The sequence below is a fragment of the Myzus persicae genome, unplaced genomic scaffold, assembly GCF_001856785.1.
Source record: "Myzus persicae strain clone G006 unplaced genomic scaffold, MPER_G0061.0, whole genome shotgun sequence".
Taxonomy (NCBI): domain Eukaryota; kingdom Metazoa; phylum Arthropoda; class Insecta; order Hemiptera; family Aphididae; genus Myzus; species Myzus persicae.
Window position 1 is genome coordinate 334 of NW_019100839.1, and position 25419 is coordinate 25752.

General features: G+C 29.3%; 1 protein-coding gene across 1 annotated transcript; it reads left to right on the forward strand.

Moving 5' to 3' along the window:
* The first annotated feature begins 2408 nt into the window (after nucleotides 1–2408).
* LOC111026389 (GDP-L-fucose synthase) lies at nucleotides 2409–6265 on the forward strand. Its single transcript, XM_022304468.1, has 7 exons — nucleotides 2409–2593; nucleotides 2719–2853; nucleotides 2910–3024; nucleotides 3466–3594; nucleotides 4414–4627; nucleotides 5632–5760; nucleotides 6012–6265. The coding sequence occupies exons 2-7, from the start codon at nucleotides 2720–2722 to the stop codon at nucleotides 6254–6256; spliced, it is 966 nt and encodes a 321-aa protein (XP_022160160.1). The 5' UTR covers nucleotides 2409–2593; nucleotide 2719; the 3' UTR covers nucleotides 6257–6265.
* Nucleotides 6266–25419: the final 19154 nt, after the last annotated feature.

Genomic DNA, 25419 nt, shown 5'->3' on the forward strand with positions numbered 1-25419 from the left:
CATAAAATATTTAATTTATATAGCTAAAGTTGAAAATTCAAAAATACTTTTAGCAAAATATTACAGCCATTATCTAGGATCCAGCTCGGTGACCAAATATCAAATCAGTACAAAAGTAAAAAGACAAACTATCAATTTTCAATAGGATAGTTTTAAAAAGAAATGAGAAAAGTAGTGAGCTACATTTAAAAAATAGTATTAGAAGTAACATATTACATCTAAAAAAAAGTGAGGATAGCAATAGCTATCTGTTTAGCAAGTTTTTCATTTTGCAATGCTTCAGGTTTGTGTAAAAATAAATTATCGACAGCTAATTCATAAGGTAATGGAAAATATTGGTTTTAATTTAGTACTATTTCTGTTAGAATGTGTCGAAACGCAAGCATGAGTATTGAGTATGAAAAAATAAAATATATAATATTTACATATATTAGCATATATTCTACAAACATTGCAACATAAAATGCAATCACCACATGATACTGTTTATTTTCAACTCTATATTGTACATTTATGTACACTTTGGAATTGACCTGGGCAACCATATTTGGTGAAATTTTGGCACTTTTACTGTGAGCTGTAATAATTTGTGTCAGATGTCAGTTGAGAAGTTTTTTTTTTTTTAAATTTTAATAACTTTTATCTCTTACTAATGACACTGAAGCATTAATTAATGAATCTAAACAGTTACATACTTCCTTCTAAATAACAATATTATATAGTCTAATAAAGTGGTTCTAGGTACATGTTATACCCATTTAGTACATATTATTTATTAATATATAACATCGAAACAAATTATGTCTTTTCAAAATGTTAATAATAATTCAGCTTAAAATTGAGTCATTATCATAAGACTAAACTAATTTTCAGTGAATCATGGATGTATGGAACACAACTATCATTAATTTCTTGTTGCTTATGATATGAAATTGGACTTGCACAGTCTTTTTTATCATTTCTTGTATCTGAAGATCTATACTTATCGTTATCCACATTATTTTGTTGATTTTTTGTTGAGCATGAAATATTAAAGTAACACTTGATATTTGGTATATATTTTTGGTTTTTTTTCTAGCAAATGAATTCTTTTTGTACTATCTAGGTACCTCAATATTTGATGATCGAATATCTTCTACATTTCTATTGACTGGAACGCCCAAGGATAATTTTCCTGTAAAAAAATATTGAAATGATAAAAGATTAATTTACAAAAATATCAAAATCCTGTAATTTTACAGTTTTTTTCATCAAACAATCTTGGTTTTTCTATGTTGTTTGTATAGCATAAGACGAGTGACTTTAATAATGTACATTCATTTGTTTATTGTCTATGTGTACTTTCATGTTAAATGGGAAAACATGGCTGGTTTTCACAGATCTACCACTTTTTGTAACTCCCTGTTTGATGATTCATTATATAATTCACAGCTTGGTTGAGTAAATTTTACAAACAAACTACTTTCAACCAAATCACAGGATATTCCAACCATTTATAAATCACCTATAACATTTAAAAAATACTTATTAACACTGAACAAACATTTATAAGGAACCATACTTCCTATACTCTGTTCAAAATAAGATGATGACCAGGGTTGTGCGCATGGGTGTGGCTATCTTCCGTGGAGGCGCTCGACATGCCGCTGTAGTGGAGACCACGTCTGACAGTTGCAGAACGAACACTGTTCGCCACCTGGTCATCATCCTATTTTGAACAGAGCATAATAGTGAAAGACAAAGTTAGTTAACGAAAAACTGTAATAATAATACACACCACATCAAAAGTAAAAACAAATTTATAAAATAATACTTTCAATCAAATCTAGAGTACCTACATAAGACACAATAAGTTAGTATAAAATAATTACTAACAAATATAAAATGTAATAACACATAAATATAGCTTCTATAGTATTGAAATTCAACAATGTTGACTCAATATTAATGTTATGAGTTAATGTTGTGAGACTTTAAATGTACCTACCTACAATTAATCCTGCTGATGCAAAAATTATTTTGTAAAATATGTGTATGAACATACCATTAATTAGTTCTAACATATTTAATTATACTTGACTTTAAATCAAATGATAGGATTATGTTTTGTTCTTAAATGTTTATTTAAGGTTTAAACCGTACAGTGTACGCCCAAATGCCCAATTATATTATATTTACCTTCACAAACTTGGCCATTAAACAAGATTATTAAAAAGTAGGTAGGTAACTATAATTATAATTAATAAATTAATTTTAACAAAACAAAGTAATCAGTATTTAGATAATAGATATAAAAAATATTAGTAGACATTAGGCAATAATGATTAATGATTAAAATTAAAAATATAGTAAATAATCAAAACATAACTTTTATTATTATTCATTAGTTACTATCAGCCATTATTAAGATGATAAGGGTTCCTATCAGACTAAAAAGTAACAGTTAACACTAAAAAGTAAACAATTGAATGTCGTTCAAAAGTGTGCACGTAATCTGTTTATCTATTAATTTTAAAATACTCAAAACTCAAAAGCCAGCTGTACATAATAAGACATAACTATTGCATTTTGGAATTTGATACCAAATTCACATGTAAGTTTGCGAACATTTGCTCCAGTCTTAATTTTATGTCACATGTCTAATTAAATGTTTAATATACCTTAGTTTTGGTCGTTTGTTTTTGACTGATATAAAATAATATAATATATTGTTTTCAGAATGGCTAAAGTAATTTTAGTTACTGGTGGATCGGGACTAGTGGGCAGCGCCATCAGGACTATTGTTGAAACACAAAACGAAGCGTTGCCTGATGAAAAATGGATATTCACTAATTCCAAAGAGGCAGATCTCAAGTGAATAACAGATAATAATATTTGAACAATTTTAATTCTTGTTTAAATTTTTTCAGTGATGTACAAGCTACAAGAGATTTATTTGAAAAATACAAACCTACTCATGTGATACATTTGGCGGCAATGGTTGGTGGTCTATTTCATAATATGGACAACAATTTGGACTTTTTGGTAGTTAATGAAATTAGTATTAATAAAAATTTTATATTCTAAACCTGGTTTTGATACTTTTAATTTGCATAACACTTCTATCTACCTACTATCTAAAAATTATACTTAAGATAATATATTAAATAAATAACATAATACAATAATTATTATTTTATTATTTTATTTTTATTTATTCTTTAAGAAGGTAATGGCCCCACTGGATATGCTTATGCGGTGGCCCATTAGCTTATAATTTTAAATATAAATTAAATAATTACAATTTGCAATACACTTTTCTCATATTATAAAAAAAAATATCAATATAAATAAATGTATATTATCATATGGTATAATTATGTAAAAATAATATAGTTAAATGTATAAATTATAAAATATCAAATTTTAATTTTATAAATAAATTATACAAATACAAATTAATGTTGAATTTTTAATTTATTTCAGCGCAAAAATGTACACATAAATGACAATGTACTGGAAACTAGTTTTCAGTACAATGTAAAAAAAGTAGTGTCGTGTCTATCTACTTGTATATTTCCAGACAAAACATCATATCCAATAAATGAAACTATGGTATTGTTATTTATTATTTTTAATATTTTGAATTATCTTAATTTAATATAATAGAAACTAAATACTATTTATGCTTTAAAATAATGAGTATTGTCAAATAATTGTTTAGTACCATTATTATTATTACTTTGTATGGCTTAGATATAACATTATTAACTTTGATTATTTGGAAACTATTAAAGTAAATTTAGATATTCAAAAATGCATGGTTAAAATAACTCAAGTTGTATTGATGATTTAAAAAATTGAATAATATTTTTATTATTATTTGATAAATATTGAATATTAAAAACAATATTACTACGTTTATTCTATAGTTTGAACCAATGTTTTGAATCCAAATAATTGAATTTAGGTTTTCAATTATGGATTCTCTCAATTAATTGGAAATCAGTATTGATACCTCATGTTTAAGCTTTAAATAATAAATCCCACTTAAAATAATTAGTATTTTATCAACGAAATAGTGATTTGTAACTTATAATCATCACTAAAATTTTCCCATTGCTTAAATTAAAACTAACTATATTTGGCTTTTAATGAGCTAATTAACCACACAATATGGCCATTATATATTCTAATACTTTGCCTAATATAATTTTCATTAAAAGTTATTTTTATGCAACTTAAAATTATGATATTTCTAACATAAAAATACATAACTGGACTATTAATTTAAATTGTATTGAAATGTAATAATATGCTTATTGTTTAAACAACCACTATGTTTTTTAGTCAAATTGATTGTACATTAATAGACATTATGACATTATATAAAACGGTTAAACAAAAAAAATGTATTCATACAATCTATTTTAGATTCATAATGGACCCCCTCATCCATCCAATTTTGGTTACAGTTATGCCAAGCGATTGTTAGATATTGCTAATAAAGCATACCATCAAAAACACGGGGTAATTTTTACTTCTGTTGTACCATGTAATGTGTTTGGACCGCATGATAATTTTGACTTGCAAAATGCCCATGTAGTACCAGCTCTTATTCATCGACTCCACATAGCTCTAGAAAAAGGTAAGTTATTAAAAGAGAAACTTACTACTTTAATAGATTAAATAACACTATGAATAGACAATGCCAATGCAGTCAGTTATCGTTCACTATATTAATTTGTAGTTGGCCTTCTAGGGGTGTATAAAAACAGGAGCTGAGTAAATACTTATTTTGTACCTCCTCCAGCTCAAAGCCCCACTACTGAGTTAAATCCAAATTAAAATAATGAGCGATATATGATTACATTAGCGTTGCCTATCTATATTCCGTTCCATATAAGAGCGCACCGCCTTGGCACATCCAAATGAATCGCAGAGCGACGTCCAGACCCCCAGGCTAAGGATATTAGCTCAGCTGTTGGTCGTCGTTAATCGGCTATAAACGTTGTGGGGCCAAGGGCAAAGTGGTAAACAGGAAATCTCCAAATGCAGCGGGGATAGATGTGCAAATTTTGACCAGTTTTTGTCTGCCGCCTGGTGCACTCTTATTTGGAACGAAGTATATAGTGTTATTTTATCGATGCTAATATACAATAATTTTCAACAATATGTACAGTTTTCGTTAAATAAATGTTATTATCATAAGCAGATGAATAAAATATGTAGAGACATAGAGTTAATTTAGAGTATTGAGCGGAAACTGTATAATTATATCCCATTTCTATTATCATAATGTGTTATATAACATCACACCTAACAGAATATTTAGTAAGTCCAAGTCTACACATTATTCTTAAGCTACCGATTACTACTGTAAATGTTTTTTTTAACATACAGAAAAATACAGAAGAACAATTTATTGTTAAGTGTATGTATTTCATATTTACTAATTTTAATTTAAAAAAAATATATTCAACTGTTTTATCAAATATTAAATAATAATAAAGTTAATATAGTTGTTATACTATACATGCTAAAATTAATGTTATAACTTATAACTTTAAATGTAACTCTGAATTTAATTTCCAATGTTTGTTTGTAAACTGGAATTTCTTATTTGAAACTGTTTTTTTACATAATTTTCAGGAGCTGATAAATTTGTAGTACTGGGATCTGGAAAACCTCTGCGACAATTTATTTATTCACTAGATCTTGCCAGGCTGTTTGTTTGGGCATTAAGGAATTATGATGATGTTGAACCTATCATCTTATCAGGTATTTGATGAAAATAGACATATTTTATAAACATAACAGGAGCCTGGAACTTAATGATCAAAAAATCTTTAAAAAATCCACTCAAAAAATATGTTAAAATGACTGGTAAACATCGATAAATGACCACAAAAATAACAAAAATAATTTAATAATGGTTAAACATTTTTAAAAATGTATGTTTTACAAAATTTAAATTTAAGTTATGCAAATAATCTAGTTATAAAAATAATTTTTTTTGTATTATTTTTTAGTGGACGAGGAAGATGAAATAACAATTCGTCAATTAGCCGAATTGATTACAAAATCATTTAATTTCCAAGGAATTTTAGAATTTGACACCAGTGCTGCTGATGGCCAGATCAAAAAAACTGCTAGTAATGAAAAACTTAGAAAATTGTTACCAAACTTTAAATTTACGAGTTTGGATACAGCTATAGCTGACACTGTTGAATGGTTCAAAAAAAATAATAAACAAGCAAGACTGGTTGCTCCATAAAGAATATGATTCTTCTAAAAATATGTTTTTATTTATATAAGAAATCTCAATTTATCTTAAATTTTATTTTTGTTATAGGTACTGTTATTTATATTATGTGGTAAAACGATAATCTTGATTAAATAAATTGCTATATGTCTTACTAAAACTGTAATAAACAAAAATATGTTTTGCTTAAAAAACAGTTTGCTATAAAATAGTAGGTATGATTAATATAGGTGCAACAGTAATGAAGTAAATATGTATTCTAAAAAAATATGATATAAGAATCCACTAGAAACGTACATAATGTGTTGTACAATGTAAGGATTTCTATCTCTAAATACAATGTGTCCTATGATTAAGTGACCAGCTGGCGTACTATAGTGTACCTTAAGTTTATGGACAAATCAACTTTTTTCTTAACATATCGAACCTACTGCACATTTTCTGATGCATCTTCAAAACTTTTAAACTTTTTACTGTTATTTATTTATTTTTTTATAGCCATTTTATTGAGCTATCAACTAACATATTATACAATCAAACTAGAAATGTACAAACTGCATTTATTAAATTAAAAATAAATAGATAAAAGTTGGCAAAAATGGGCATTTTTGAAAGGAAATTGAGTATAAATCCAAAGAACACCTTATTTAGGTACTTAATTTTTATTTTATTGTCCTACAGAATTCTACTTTTTTTAAATTTATTAAAAGTAATTTGTATATTTCTGGTTTGATTGTATAATTGATAGTTCAATAAAATAGCTATAATATAAAAAATTACAGTAAAAACTTGAAAAGTTTTGAAGATGCATCAGAAAATGTGCTGTAGGTTTGGTTAAGAAAAAAGTTGATTTGCCAGTAGTAAAAAAAATAAAAAGTTAGACATACCCAAGAGGTTATTTTCATAACTTAAGATATCTATCATATGACGCTTCACCGTACACATGTGTACTTATCATTGTATTCAAATTTCAAATTAATATTTTTCTGAAATATACAATATAACGCCATTAATTGTCAATTTTAAAACTATTATTAAATTTATATTTTTCGGCATCTACTTAAAAGTCTAAAAAAAAAGTAATGTTACATTAATTTTGTGTCTGTATATTAAACTTTAATAATTAAAGTATAAATAATACTGTTAAAGATTGTTTAAATTAATGGGCTGCCATTAATACTAGGCTCGGTTCTCCCGCAATGGAGTTTTTACATTTATTTTGAAATGAGACTGGGCCACTGTACGAAAAAAAAAATCTTAACATAAATTATCGTATCATTTTTTTTTTGTGTAGTGGCCAAAAGTCTCAATATTTCAAAAAAAATGTAAAAAAAAATGTCAAAACCCTATGAAGTCGAGGGAGAACCGAGCCCAGCACATTGTCTACTCCATACTCGGGAGTCCAAGCATAAGCTGTTCGTGATCGCCATTTTTGATTTCACTGCAACCGGCACAAGTATAGCATAGCCGCGAGCGGGGGAGAGATCACTTGAAATTGAACTTAAATTACGCTTACATTACTACTGAAACGATAAAACAATTTTTGTTCAGTTGATTTATATAAATAAACTTGTTTTGTTACGTAATTAAAATTATAATTATCCAATTATTTTACAAATAAAAGACTGGTGAGAGTTTATAATTTAGGTAGGTATTTTCATTTTAAATAAATAGTCGGGAACTTACATGGTTTGGTTAGGTACTTTATAATTATTATTATTTGTATCACAGATTCTATACATGATACACCTGTGATTAGTATACCTATTGAATTTAATAATTTAATAATTTAATAAAATACAATCAACGGATTGGTGATAATTTATAATTTACTATCATTTAAAATTACTGCTTTAAATTTAACTCATGTGGGTAATATCGCCCAAGTGTAAGCTTAACAATCAGTATATTTTTACTTATATTGTTAATATTTCAAAACAGGACAGTAAATACATTGACAGAAAAAGAGTTTATCAATACGCCCATTGATAAATGAAACAATTCTCAATTAATATTATGCTTAGATCATACACAGTATATGATGTAAGAAATTATGTCACTTTATAAAGGGTCATTCCTAAGTGGGTGTAAATATTCCCGATTCTCTCGTATAAGCTGAAACTAATTCTCGAATTTTAAATGTGATATCAATACAGTTATCGATATTAAATTTAAATATTAATTATATTATATATTCCTCAAAGTATAAGTGCCTATTTATATAATAATTAATAATATGTAGGTAGGTACCATTCCTGCAGTTTTCATATTGCACAGTCCACGGAGTAGATAATATTAGGTAGATATCAGAGGTATCTACAAGTTATGTTTTGTTTTACTTGTATTATTTAATAATCTCATATTTATATGAGAATTTATAATTTGTACTCGTATAGCTTTTAATATTTATATTAGCCGATTTCGTATTGCAGGCATTTGGCAAATTTTTGTTTTTTGTCTGGCGGGATTTTGTCCTCGGAGGGAGGGGGGGCTCCGCTTTATCGGGGGCAAAAGGCACTGGAGAAACGTTCTAAATTCATATAATATATACATACAACATATTATAATACCTATAGTATATCAATAAGTAACTGAGTACCATTATAGTTATAGGTTTTTAAGTCCATCAGTTTTATTACTGTCTTAAGGTCTCCACACACTGCAGCGGTGGCGGTGAAATTCTTTTGTCTTGGCGGTGCCGCCGCGGTGGCGGTGAATTGTGTCCGGACTCTTTTTACCGCCACCGCCACCGCCACCGCGGCAGTGTGTGGGGACCTTTACTGTATAGTACAGTATGGCGCCCAACCTTTTTTCCTCGGCGGCCGACTTTGGTAAACAATTATCTTCGAGCGAGCTACCAGGTATAAAAGTACGAATAATCTCAATCTAATAATATATAATTTTGTTACACAAATTAGGTAGGTATATAATAGATATACACTATACATGTTGGTATATGTGCTAGATATTTGGATTTTGTATAAGTACATTTTATTATATTTTATTACACTAAAACACGAATAATAATAATAATAATGTATTCGATGGGGCAAACCGGTGACGAACCCAAGCCTGACCTAATTGTGTTTGTTTTATTTTTTTGCCATTTTATATTTTATTATTACTGGCAATGCCAAGTGGCAGTTTAACATAATTTATACTTGGTAGTTACTAGTTAGTTGTGTTGACGAGATATTCGTTTGAGCGTAAAACAGATTCGCAACATTAATTGATCAAGACTAGTGAGTTTTAATTTAATTGCTATATCACTATGGCACTATATATACTTACCTACTTTATTTTTGCGAGGACTCTATTACATTAATCCACTCTGTCAATCTTGTATTCTCATAAAGTTGTATATTATAAACCTACCTACTATTCAGATGATTACCGTGATTTCAAAAGACCTAGGTATATAATATTTTATTCCAGCCATCGCACGATTTGACTGCACAATGCATATTGTTATTTTTGTCTAGTTTTAAATACACAACTGTAAACTGTACATATTTTGTACGTCTACAAATGATAAGTACACAGTAGAAACTACATTATTTACTCAGTAACAACCTCTGGCAGTAAAATATTATAAAACATCTCACGGTGAAGTATAGGTAGAGTATGATGATTTCGAAATGTCCATAATTATATTTCGTGAGCGCTTATATCTGAATCAAGCTTGTTTTAAAAAAAGAAAAATGTCTCATATTCGACAGGAGGTGTGGTGAAGCATTTCACGAAACGAGTATTGTTATTATCATATTTATACGATAAACCTTGCGCAATACCTATAAAAACAGTAAAAACATTAATTGATAAGTTCTATATTATATATATATATAGTTACTACTTACTAAGTTACAATAATATAATATAATATAATTATAATATAATTCATTCTAATTCATTCCATACACGGATATTCCCATAATAATAAAGCAAATAATAAAACTGGTTAAGATCAAGTATGCTTCAGCAAAGGTTTACCAATTTATCTTTGCTGAATATTGAAAAAGATTTATTAAATCAGCTTAACACTGAAATTATTTTAAATAAATATTGTATGAAACCTAGAAAAATTATGCCAATTTAAAATGTACTATATGTATATAAGTTATTTACTAACAAAATTATGAAATTTTAATGTATCCTTATGTTACTGAAAGTTTAGCAAAAAAAGTATTATAAATTTATTTTATTTTATTTATGTGAAGTGTGTTAATATATGTTTTAAAATTTTGAATTATCGAGCATTGCAGGCTCATGTGTAGGGGGTGTGGGGGGCAAAGCCCCCCACGGCTCTGTGGTTCATTCCCATATTTAGCACCCCCTGTTTTAGAGGTCTAGTTGCGCCTATGATTGTAATCGATATAGTTAATATTTAAACACATAATTCATTTTAACAGAGTGTTTATTGAAGTGCACACTCGCCTCTTTACCTTCACCCGTATACACATACATAATAATGAATAGGTACAACAAATATTATTTAGAAAAAAAAAACCATATGTTTAACAATACGTCAATGTATGTACCCATTAATTAGTAGCATGAACGTCATATTTAGTAACTTCGTTCTATACACAATATGTCAATATAAAATGTACGATGATATGTCAATATGTATGTTATGCGTATAAGGACCTACATGCGATATGCAGATATATTATATACATGCAAGGGGGGATGAGGGTGTCTGTCATATCGTGTGATGACATATCCTCCATTTGGCTTATTTTTTTTGTATAAAATATTTATGATTTAATATATATAGCGCAATAAAAGTATATTTACCTCTATATAACGTGATCTGAATATCGTCAAAATTTCATATTGCTCGTCTTTCAAAAAATCTGAGTGTACGCACTCCACAACGTAGTGACTAGTGGGTACCTACACATGTATGATATTGATATACATCGGATTTGGAGAGGGAGAATTGCAGTTGATATGTGAAGGAGTTGCTCTCCACATCTACCGCATTTCATGAAATACGTTTACGTGGTTCTTTACGAAATTAATATTCATTTTCTACAGCTAGGGTGTCATTGTATCGATATGTATCGTCATTATAATATAATGAATAGTTACGACATTGTTAATTGTCGGTTTATTATAATCTAGCTACCTAATAATTAACAATAATTTATTATTACCAAATCGATAATATTAAACTAAATTGACGAGGAATAGACCATTGCTGTGTGCGGGGAGGGGGAGACTTATAATTTATATGACTTATTTTCTACTAGATCTGTGACTGATGTGTATATGTGGAATGCACCATCGCCCTTTTCCTCCAATAAGCCTGCCTTGGTAAAATGTTAACATATATTTATATTCCATATTTTCTAGAAGACATTTCGTATTTCACTGATTATTAGTAAATAATCAGTTTTATATTTTTAAGTGGGTATTAAAATACCAGTCATGTTGAATGTGCTCGTAGTATTAAAAAATATAATAACAACTAATAACTCAAATAAAAAAGTTACTATAGATATAGGTAATACATAATATCGTTTCTGTCATAATATGTTCCGTACGATTCATTATCGTAAAAATAGGTAATCATTGTACGCGATAGAGACCGGTCGCCTTATCATTTTTTGTATAACGTAGGCTATTAGATCGCCGATGGTCCGTTCGTTAGTTAGTTGCTCAATAAGTAGACGCGAAAAAGGAATGAAACGCGCCGCACACCAAATGAATAAATTCGTTATTATAAAAATTAATTAAAATAATGACCACCATTCTTGTTGTTCCTCAACAACATATTTTCTATAAAAATAATCCCGACTAATAAGTCATATCAAAAAAATAATACATTATTATATTCATAAATCATAAGCGTGCGCACGGGGAGGCAGGAAAGGCAGCTGACTCCCCTGCGTGATTTTCTGCTTCTTCAAGATTTCATATTATACATTAATACCTACCAATGTTTGATAATATTTAAATAATAATATGTTCAAATATTCAATATTGTTTTACTGATACCTATATGCTATTTGAAAATAGTAAATATTTGTAAATATTAAATAATATTAAGATACACAATTTGTGTGACGTCACATAGTTAGCAATCCTCATCAAAATTTCATTTTGGGTCCAAACAAAACAAAATAATCATTTAAAATGTATGAAAAAGTAATAGAAATTTCTATAACATAAGACCCTACCGCTAAACGACGCGTAAGCATATGGAACCTTAATAAAACATATTATTAGCTATTTAAAAGTTGTCTAAATTATGTTTTATTATTTAATAATTTTTTTTATTACCTATATCTTGTTCATAGTTAGAGATATTATTTTTATAAAGAACTTATTGAAAACTCCTCAGGTAATTTTATGTTTAACCTAACTCTTAACCTATAACTTAACCTGCTCTATACAACAATACCACGGTTTAATAGAATAGAACCCTACACTTGATTTTGTGTGAGGATTTATTTAAACTATCGTTGCCTCACATCAAAGTCTTAGCTGGGAAAATCGGGGGGAGGGGTTTGGAGTCTGATATTGCCTCTCCTGCCAAGAATACCTGCGCACGCTTATGAGTATATTATATCTATATGTATATTATATATCCATATGAACTGTGAAAATTGTATACAAATAAATAAATAAATTTTAGATAAGAACCTAACTATAATGTTTGTACATTGTACATAGTACATAAGTACTCACATATCAACTGAGGTCTGAGAAACTAAAAAAATATTATAATATCAAAGTCAAAAACACCTATCATACATACAAATGTGAAATGTTGTAAACTAAATACTTATATAGTTATATATAGATAGTATAAACTATAAAGTATACCTACACATTATCTTTATTATTTTATTAAACCTACAACATTAAAATGCAATTAAACATTTGTTGAAATCACGTTTAAACATATTTTATATCAAATTAAATGTATATACGCCCTGAGTAAATGACGTTTTTAATTGTTCGTAGTACTCTTATTAATTTGTTAATGATATTATAAATTTCGAGGTAATAAAGTTCAAAACTTCAAAGTGTATAAACTCAAAATATATTACACTCGTTTTTTACTCGGATAATACAGACAATATTGTATGACATATATATACCACAAGAATCAGTTAGTTCTACTCAGCAGGGTCTGTTTCGAGTCTTTGAAGTTGATGATTTTTGGCAAGATTCACTATATTATGATACTCGTATATAGTGTTTTATACCATAGAAGACTCATCTTTTACGTCTAAAAATTGCAAACTCCTCATTAAATTTTGTAGTTTGGAAAATCAGACCTTATTTGATAAAAAAACCTTTTACTGCTGATTTGCGGGAACGCTTGCTACGGAGAAAAAAGCAAGACAGAGAATTATAATTATTATAGTATTATAATCTCGATTCGAGTATATTTGTGTACAATACCCACGGCGTTCAAGTACTGCGCAGTCGAGTTTGAATATTCAAAGAGCACATCTCAAACAGAGGACAAAAGATTGAAGGAAAAAAATGAAATTTCACAGATTTTCGTTGGTACTTATTCTGCGCTCAACATCACTTTTCATATTTATTACGCGTTCATGGAGACAAAATTATAATATAATAAGATAAATATAGCAGCAAATCCCGTGATTCTTATACACTGGTGAGCGTCTAGCGGATTTGACGTTTTGACATTTAAAATTATTAATTCCTCGTTTGTAATAATATTGAATATTATATAGTTGTTCAAATTCAAGAACGCATCCACCGTCAAAACTGTATTAATACAAATTTTACCTTGCAGGATTTAAAATCAAAGCTGTTGAGAAAAATTAGATCCTGTCTTATTGTCGTAAGAGGGCTTCTTCGAAGGTCACACGGACCAAATGATTGCTACCGGATGTCAATTGATAGGCTAGGAGAACCCTTCTGAAGATTCTTTTCACCTACAATATGACCAAAACTGTGTAGAGAGATCATTGTAGTTTTTACTGTTTCTTCACCGGATGAGCAGGAGTAGCAAGTAAGCGAGTACCCTTGAACACAGCTATGCATATATCTTGTTCCTGTAACAGCAAGAATTAGCTCTTCGGGCGTCTACCTACTATAGTATCAGATTTGCCTGACTTGCTGTGTGGACCAGGGACCTCTACTATTGAGAACCTTCTGGCAGACCCGAGTGAGGAAACCAGAGTCCTGCATGAGGTGGAAGAGTCGTTCAGGATCTTCAACAAATCTGTTTAGGTGAACCTTAAAGAAGAAGTAGAGAGGGCCAATGATTGTGGAGAGCTCTAGCTGGGTTTTTAAGGAGACTTTCTAGAACGAAAAGTCTAGGGTGGCGGACGCTGATTGGCCTGAGAAGTATTTATAATAATAAATGGGATCTAGAATCTGCGATTATACTCTATTTTCCGCTAAGGTAACCACTCTCCAGTCCCCTATGTGTTCCATAATTTCTGTATTTTTGTTAATTTCAATGAACGATATTGCATGGGGTCAATCCTTGTGAAAACAGTCCACCCCCGTTACCGATGTCATGGTACTAAGGGTTAAAAAAGGTACGCGTAGCTCATCGACCTTGCAGCAGATTTATTACTGGGTGGTGGTATTGGTATACATAAATAAATAAAAATAACAACCAGATTGTGGCGAAGGCAGCTCATAAATAATATAATAACAGATATTTTAGTAATATGTCATTTTGGGGTACATGTTTCGTGTTATTAAACGTAATATTTCATACCTATTTATAAAATAAAACAATTGACTTTTTCGAGAAAATTAAACACCTAAAAAGTTTTCATTACTAATCCCTGTAGTCATCTCTTTGAGAACATGGCGTCTGTGTATTGTGCATTATGAATGTATAATAGTATAAAGTATAAACTATAACTAGTGTGAATGTGTGATAATATTATTATCATGACTTGGGGGTTAGCGCGTAAAAAATATTTGCAAATATACAAAGTAAAAAGTAGATATAATCAAATGTACAAAATTAATGTTATTTATAATTTAAATTATACTATATATTTATTATTGTAATGCATAGGTACATAGATAATAGGATATCTTTACACATATAGGTAAGTGTATAATATAGATACCTACTTAATACTTACATGCAACTAGTTTTTATTCTTGTTAATAATAATAAAACACTTTTCAAGGTCAAACAATTATTACGATTTTTAATTTCACTCGTTCAATAACTAAAGGTAGGTAGGTATACATATTAATATTATGTAATAATTATAATTTGTACTGCTAATTTAGTACGTAAACGTGTATCTAAACTAGTATATTAAAATATATAGATATATTAGAGATAGTTACCAATAATACTAATTTAATATGTATGATGATTACACTATATATGCTCGAGTATACATATTATAATATGTGTGACCTGTAGTTATTCCGTAAAGGTACTTATAATATAGATATGTGCATAATAAAGGTTATCAGTTGCCTATATCCAAACGAATTCATATTTAATTTGCATGCATATTTCTATAATAATTGTAATATATATATATTATATAAGTATGTCCAATCATCAACCTGCGTAGGTACATTTTAATGTACCTATACGAGACTTGTTCGGTGTGATAACATTATTTTAGTTAGATCACAGAAGGTATGTTACACTAACATACCTTAACTATACCTATAACAAGTTCTAAAACATAAAATATAACATATCAATATTCAATATGAATATAGTAGGTACATTAGTACATATTATTTCCATTAGCCGATCGTAGGCATAGAACAAATTGGCGTTATACGAATATGGCCTATTACTAATAGTTTATAATTTTTAGCCAAAAAAATGTTGCATAATTTGAATTAATGTAGATAAATATGTTTTAGATTTCAAACATACATTATATGCAATATTGCGAAATTATAGTAATTAATATGTTTCTTTTATAAGTTATTGTCTACCAACATAATAATATGCACTATACGTATATCTACAGGTTATATTTTAAGCTTGCGCTTCATTATTTTAAATCGTAATGAACATTTTAATTAGATATATCGTTTAGACGACTATATTGCCTAGCTACTATTCTACTAACTAGTATGTCTAGTTGGACTAATTAGTCGAAAGGCCCAAGCATACACGAACATATTATAATAATTAAAGATTAAACATGTTTTTGTTTCTTTTATAAAAACATACATATTAAAAAAATTACGATTTCATAAAATGAATATAAATTAACTTACTCGACTTAACTACTATCCGGGGGTATTATACATAATATTACATGAATAATTTGAGATAAAGTATAGCTTATATAATAAAATTGTTAAATTTCAATTTTATATATTTTTTAAAAATTAATTTAACATACGAAGGAAACATATTCTATAATTATGTGTTATATTATATTATACTTGTTAGATTTAAGTTCGTATTTATTTTTTCGTAAATAATATTATGTAAGTAATATTCATTTTTTTTTTAATTCAATGAAATATTATAAAATGTGTACGACAATTATATGTAGGTAGACATACCTAAAAGTACAAAAAATCTGTGCTTGGCTTCCACATCATATATTGTTTGTGATGGTAAACAACATACATATTTTATAATATTATATTTATACTCAGTACACACACATTATATATAAATTTAATATCATGAGTATTAATCACATTATATCATGTGGGTGGTTGTTTAATAAGGTAACGACTAACGACTAAGAAGTGTGTGCTCACCGTGTATTTTTGGTAATATTTTTAAGTGCTCATTGAACATTGGCGCTACATTCGATCCTAATTATACAACGAGATGTGTTTTTAATTGATGTTTTCTGATTTCAATATGATAATTAATCAACTCTGCTACAACGCGATCGCCGTGGTTTTTTGAATTTCCATTCGGAGGGAAAGAGAACCCAGTGTACAGGCATACAGTCTGCAGATCAGTGTCAAGTATACTTATAATGTTCTACAGAACCTTGTACTATACAGAACACAGGGTCATTCAAATTCGTAACGCGAAATTTCGAAGATAAATATATTAAATTACACCTAAATAACTAATGGTATACTCTATTAACATTGCAGCGTGCTAGCTTTGATATATACACACAATTTAATAAATAAAAAAACATATAATATGACATACATATGGGTGTAATTCGAATGTCAAAAAAATGTTGCCGTTGTACATATTATACTGTAACGCGCGTATTAATATTATAATATGTACAATAAAGTGTTTGAACTGTAGGTGAGCTGACCGTTTGACTGTTTAAAATTATTATTATTATTCTATAATATATGTGCACATCGGGACTTGAAAAATTGACCAAAATTAACACACACACACATAATAAATAGGTACTCTCACATATTGTTTATACTCATTTAGGAATTCGATTCGATTAAACCTGAGTTCGATTTAAATACTCCGGTGCTTAACCGCTATTCCGTGGATATATACATGCATTGAGGTCGTTGTACACGATTTATTGTTCCGAAGACATAAATTCGCATTCGGCATTCGTACACATTATATTAATATAGGCATGTATATATATTTATGAGGTACCTATAATCTCATCTAACCTATCCATCATTATTTATATATTATTAAGTACTCAGAACTCACACTTGCATGGTGAAATTTATTATCGCACTGTAAAATTAATTGTGATTATTTAGGCGTACATATATTTATATATTATACACATATGCCTACCTCTATACGTATTATTATTATTGTTATTATTATTGTATGTACGAGTAGGTTGCGAATTCACATCCCAATCGCGTACGCACATTTATTGGCTCCCGACCGAGAGTCCTGCTCACTCCTCTGAATGCATAATAAATATACAAGGTGATTCTTCTAAAGGTAAACACTTATTTTATCGAACAGTATTAAAGTTTATGGGAATATTTTTCCACATAATTTATTGAGTCTGTTGTGTGGTAGGTAGTACCTAACTGTAAGACGCCGTCTTCCTCTGATACCTACGGTGTAAATATATATAATTTAATCAGTGACACATTAATACCAAACGAGTCACGGAAGAATACGAAATGATTAGACGTCCAATTAGACAAGACATTATCAGTTACATTATTGAATACCAACAATTTAAACGTAAGTATATTGAAATAAAATGTAAATATTATATATTTTGCACTATACCGATGACCTAGTGGCAATACACGGAGCCAGCGATGAAACGAAAATACTCCGGCACACATAGGTGCCTACACCTGTGACCTCTGTATAGTAGGTGGGCCGGAGGATTATCATTTGAATTTTTTTTAAGTTATCAAAATAGTTACCTATGTATTATGCTGGGGTTTCGTGGTAATACAGGACGAATGTAAAACGACACACAAGCCTGGAATATAATATATTATTTAAATCGTCGATTAATGGGCCAACGAATGTAACCCTCACTTTTTTTTTAAAGATTCGAGGTTATCATTGAAACGGCTGATAATTATAATATATTATTATTTATTATGTATAATATTATAATAAGATATAACTAATGTACCCAATATAATAAGATATAACATTAGATTACATTTTTTTTAAAGGTTTATTTATGTAGAATGTAAATTATTATGTACATTGGAAGAATAATAATGCTAAATTTACTTGTCCAGCCCGGTCTCTTCGAGGAAGGTTAAAAGGTCACTCAATAAGTCAGGCCCTATTTTATAAGTTTGGGTTTATTTTGTATTTGAATTTGTCTTTTTCATATGATCTGCATTTCGTGAAAATGTGTTTTACTGTCATTCTCACTCATCGCGAAATGTACGTTGTCGGGTCTTTGTTTCCCATTCGATAATTGTGTGTTATGAGGGTGTGGCTTATTATCAATATGTTGATTACTATTATAATATATTAGAAGATAAGACGTACTTAAATAATTAAAATAATGTTTTAATAAATTAAATTAAAATTCAAAAACATCAAATGTAATTATGTACCTAATATAATCTAAATGAAACCGCTAATTTCAAACTTGAGCCATATTCAGGTAATATAATTAAAAATAGGTAATCATATTTTAAAATGTAAAAATAAATTAATCAACACTTAAAAAATTAACTCTTAGCACATATAAAAAAAAATCAATAAATTATAAAAGTGAGTACAAATTATTGTAGTGTAGTTATTAATTTATATAATATATAAATTGTTTAAAAATGTGGAAAAACTAATAACTTTAGCTGCTGAAGTGTTAGATCGATATTAAACTAAAATATATATGTATTACAAGTATTAAGTAATAACCCTATACTTTAATCGTTATTTTTCTTAAAATTTTTTACTTTTTTGAATGACAGCGTACATTTTTAGTTTCACACTTCAAAGCCTAATATATTTCTTAGAATTTCAATATCTGTATAAAAATCGAATAGTAGTCAATTAGTTAAAAGCATTTTAATTTTCGATGATTAGAGTACAGTGGCACAAGGAAACCCCAAAAAATGTTTGACCACTACCCCTCTCATCTGATATTTTATTATTTTCATAAATATTATAGTCTATAGACATAATGAAAAATATACAAAAACAGAGGTGGGAACGCTCATCGATCATATATAATACAAGAATTACTTATATTATCAATGGCGTCGGCCAGGTCTATCGTTTATTTTATTCGTAACTGATAATGGATATAATAAAATTAATCATAATAATATATTAATGTGTAACCCACGACCAATGGCACAATTATAAAGATTTATTTTCGCGGTAGAGAATATGTATAAATATATATACCTATTATATAAATTTCGACTATATTTATGAAAAGAACTGAACAGTTTTTTAGTGATCATTTTTAAATATTCAAAAAAGAATGGTTGGTAGGCTACCAAAAAGTCATAGGAAAAAAGTCCAACTAAAAACTACGGTGACACGTCAAAATATTCCGGTAAAAATATCCCCGACAAAATATTCCTAAGCCAAAATATCCCTCCAAAAATATTCCATGACAAAATATCCCGTTTTCAAATATCCTGGTCAAAATATCCCAAGTAACTATTAGTTCAAAATTTAAACCTTTGTATAAAAGTGTCATATAGATATCAATACATTTATAGAATACAAAAAAATTAGTAAAAAAATATTAAAAAGGTATGTTTTTCGTCAAAAATTATTATAGGTACTTATAATAATACTAAGTTATGTGCTATTGATTTTAAATACTTATTGTTATTAGTTTCATCATAACTTCTTACAACAACAACTAACAGCTCGTCCAAATTGTTATACTTTCGCCTTTTTTTTTGTTGAGGTACATCAGCTGTTTGTTGTTCCATTTTAGCCTCCTGTAGACCTTGTTCTCGCTTTAACATATTTATGAACTTCCACACTATTACATGGTTAGCTGCCAATAACAATAAAGGTTATATAGTATTACATTTTGTCGGGGATATTTTTACGTGCAATATTTTGTCGTGGAACCAAAAACTACGCGGTAAAAAGTCCGAGGCATAATAAGTCCACAGTAAAAAGGTCTGAAGCATTAAATGTCTGGTACATACATAATTGGGTAAGTAAAAAGTAAAATGTGATGTAAAGAACAATAATTAACAATCCAATTATTAGTGTAAGAGGACGCTAAACTCACATTTTTTGTGTAACACTGTAGGCGAGTCGATCAATTTGTCGAGGAATAATCCGAACAAAAACCACGGGTTTTATCATTGCTTTTTATATAGACAACGATGCACAAGACGAGTTTTGTATAGGTAGTTGTATATTTGTGGGTAGGCAGTGTGTACTGTGTAGGTCGTAAGTACATATAGTACACCATTCGTTAAACATTAAAATCGATATAAGAGAGGAGAAAAAATATTAAATTTTCTGCTGTAGTCCGTATAATATATTTATCAGTTTTTCGTTTTCTTCTTCCCCGTATTATTATTATTATTATTATTATATTGTTACTTTATTATTTTGGTGACTTGGAAAATAAATATTTATGATATGCAGATGCAGGTACTTATTATAATAATATAAAATCGTATTATATAACAATAAATTATTAACGCATTTAGTCGTATGATATATAATATGAATATAATCACTTTGTATCGCATGCTGGAAAATAAAAAAGGTGTAATAAACGCTTTGATAACGCATACTTACACACACACACACACACACACACACACACACTTTAGCACTTAATTGCCCATAAAACTTTGCGGATAACCCGTGTACCTGCAGCAGCAATATAGGTATTATTATCATTATTACTATATCATCGACAACGCATTTCGAATAAACAAATAATAATAATAATAATAATAATAATAATAATCGTGATCATCATCATCATCATCATTTGGAAATAGCTAGCAATAAATATATATGTACATACTATATTATGAGTATTGCATTACCTGTCCGTAATTTATTATTAATTATTATTATTGTTATGACAATGCGCCACACGATGCGAGCCATAGATTCGAGTTGGCTAATCAACTTTCGGCGTGATTGGAGTTAACAATATCACAGGTGTAGAGGTCCATTATTATTAAAATATTATTATGCGCCGATTTGGCCGAGTACGTTTACCATCGGCACACACCTATCTGTACGTAATCATACTCGTATGATACATAATATGCGCGATTTTTACGCTGCGATACACACGACCATGGTATACTATAACGTGTTTATGTATAGGGAAGTACCTACCTCTACTTAAAACGTGGGACGAACCTACCGTCCAATACATTGTGTTATACCAGCGGTTCTCAACCTTTTTATATCTGCACACCTCCTACCTACACAGTTTGAAAATTGCATGTACCCCACTTGACCAAATAACGTTTTTTTTTTTTTTTTTTATCAAAGAACTACCCATACGTTATTTTACATGCATGGAATTTTGTTTTATTAGAAACTAAAAAATTATGATAACATAAGCATTTAGTGCATAAAGAGACAATTAAATATTTACAATTACTATTTATACCAAATGAACCAAATGGTATTAAATATTGATCGATTCCATTTTTTTAGCTTACCACCTATAAGCTTTCCACGTGCCACTATTGGTACCTACGCGTAGTACCATAGGTTGAGAAACGCTGTTTTGTATTATCATTACGTATTATAGTTGTGCAGATGACGGCGGTGTTGATGATAATCGTACTCAAAATAATGACGACTACTCTACGTGCATATACAATTATACACCTAATATATTATACCTACTTAGGTATTATTTATTATTATTGCAATTATTATTCGTCTTATACATTTAAACATGAGCATCTAAGCCGGTACGGGTAAGCATATTATACGATACCATATAATATCTTTTTCGAACACGTGTATTCGTAATTTTGCAAAAAAACAAACCTTGAAAATGCGCGCAAGCAGCTATACTATCATGTTTAAATAAACACAGCATACATATTGAGCATTATTATGTTATTGTACGACTAGTTGCGGAACTTGAAGGGCAAGGGGCAAGAAATTGAGCAATATAGTCATTTTTACCGTAAATTGGGGTGACTTTGATCATTTTTAGAACTTTTTTGCACATTGCCTATTGAATAAGGTAAGATAATATTTTAAAAAACTAATGTAGTTTTTAATATTTTTAATATTCTTTATCAATCTTGCACCCTAATATGTGGGGTAATTGATATCACTATTTCTTTCTATGTGAAATTGTTGATATTGCATAGAAAACACGGTCTCATCCCACATACAATTTGGTTTAGTAGTTTAAAAATTAAAAGTTATTGCATAAAATGTCCAACCAGGTGACTTTAATAAATAAACGATAGTAGATTTTTTGTATTCGTTGATATCCCATCACATCGTCTGTTTAATTCCAATAGGTCAGGACTAAGTTGCACCCAATTTTTTTTTCTATGAACGAGTCACTATAAACCATAAAAAATGCTTATTAAAATGTATTTTCATTAGAATCAAAGTAGGTAATCCCATTATCATAATCAATATCTCATCATCCAGACACATAAGTAGGTACTACGATAATACGATCACACTCAAGAAATAATGTTCTTTAGTTCATATTTGCTCTATGCAGATGTATCATTGAACCATATTAATAACAAACTAATTAAATAATAATTATTCACCCCGTGAATATCGCGGTGATATGTCAGCGACTTAACAACATGTGATGACTAACACACACGTTAGTAAATATAATAAAACAGCACATAAATGAATTATAAAAATATGACCGAGCCAACGATTTATATGTTGGCGTGATAACCGTTTATAAATACTGACTTAAATAATCATCACTATACACAAAGTGAAGTCACGCAACGAGATTATGATATGAAGAATTCCGATGAAAATCAATCTCATCTCCCATTATCGAAGTCACTCTTATAGTCTTATACAATAGACGGTATCTTTTGATGTGAGTGTGCGTAGTGCGTACAGTAGGGTGGAGATACGATTTCCCAAACAACTTACACGGGTACACCTAATATATAATACAGAAAGCACTCTGCGGATCGATCGATCGATCGATCGATGTAATATTATATCAGCAGGAAAACGGACGAAAACCCGGAAAGCAACCCTCCGCGCCTCCCATCGTTATTGTCGACCGCCAGCAGGCAGGACGGAGGAAATTACTTTCGCACAGTGTAAATCCTGAACACAACACTCGCGTGTGTGCACGAGAGTGTGTACAGTAGTAAATGTAGGAATTGTAGGAAAGAGAAACAATGACGCAGAAATGCAATTGAATACTAAAACGACCGTCGTATATAACAATGATGTATACAAAGGCGTAGCAGTACGGTATCCGGTATCCGGAAACGGATTGACGGCCGGTGACATTTATTAGATGGCTAATGTGAACTTTTGGACTTTATATTACACATGGAAGGATAAACACAGTGCTATACTATACGCACACAAACACACTTAACACAGATTATACACTTTTTTGTACAGCTCTATGTACAGCGAACCGTTCTTTGATTGCAATATTTTATTGGTAAACTTGACATATTATATCATATTACTATATTATAGCTAGACCAGTATGATTGTTTTTGGACGAAAATCAATATCCACTTGGTTACGGTCTTACAATTCATTATAAATCCAGACCGTGGTTCTCTAGATAACCGTGATTCAGACGAATAATATATATCTATATTATAGATTATGAAATATTACATCGAACGTCTCGGAAGATCAGCGCATACATTTATAATATTATTACTGTAGTCATTTTTTTTTTTTTTTTACAACAATAATAGGCACCTGCAGAGTATTAAAATAAAAATCCTTTCGAACAGTGTGCAATGCAGAAAAACAATAACAATAATAATATACCGTAGTCGTCATAGGGCCTTGAAAAACAGCTTATTTCTCGCAGAATCGTCGTCGTGGTGTTGTTTTTATCGTGCGTGTTCTGTCGACGCAAAACTCGCTGCAAATGAAAACAATGCTGAACCAACGCCGATCGATTTTCATTACATACATGTAGCTATTGATAATAATATTATTACGAGATATTAAATTCAGCAGAACGATAAAATAATAATAATAATAATAATAATAAAAAAAAAACACATATTATATTGAAAGATCACACACCTATATAAGACCAATTCATAATAATATGACAGCTAGATTTTATCCGTCCAGCGAAAACGTATTACGAACGTAATTCTATACTGTTTTGAGGTAAAATTAATAATTTTGTCTGACGCAAATATTATTCTCTGTGCACATCATATACGCATATTATTATAATAATTATTGTACAATATATAATATAAAATAAAATGCACATCGACGAGTTGCGAGATCGAGCGAACTCGAGAAAAAGTGAACAACAATAATACAACAATTTATATTATGATTTATAGCTGCAGCAGAGCATCGACAGCCACATGATTGTCATGATTTAAAAATCTATTAACATTTTTTGTTTTAAAATGCACGTCTCACTACTTCTGTAATTGTGTAGACTGCAGAATTATTTTTCAAGTCCGTGTTTGTTTATAGGATGTCACACGTCTCGCTTGTTCCCACTGTCAATTATTTTTTCTAATTACTTAATATTAATTGGAAAAATTATTGAAAATTTAATTTGAAAATGTAATCAAGCATATAGCGACAATTAAAATTATTTTTTTTTTTTTTTAATTGATCCTGAGCCCGGCAACTG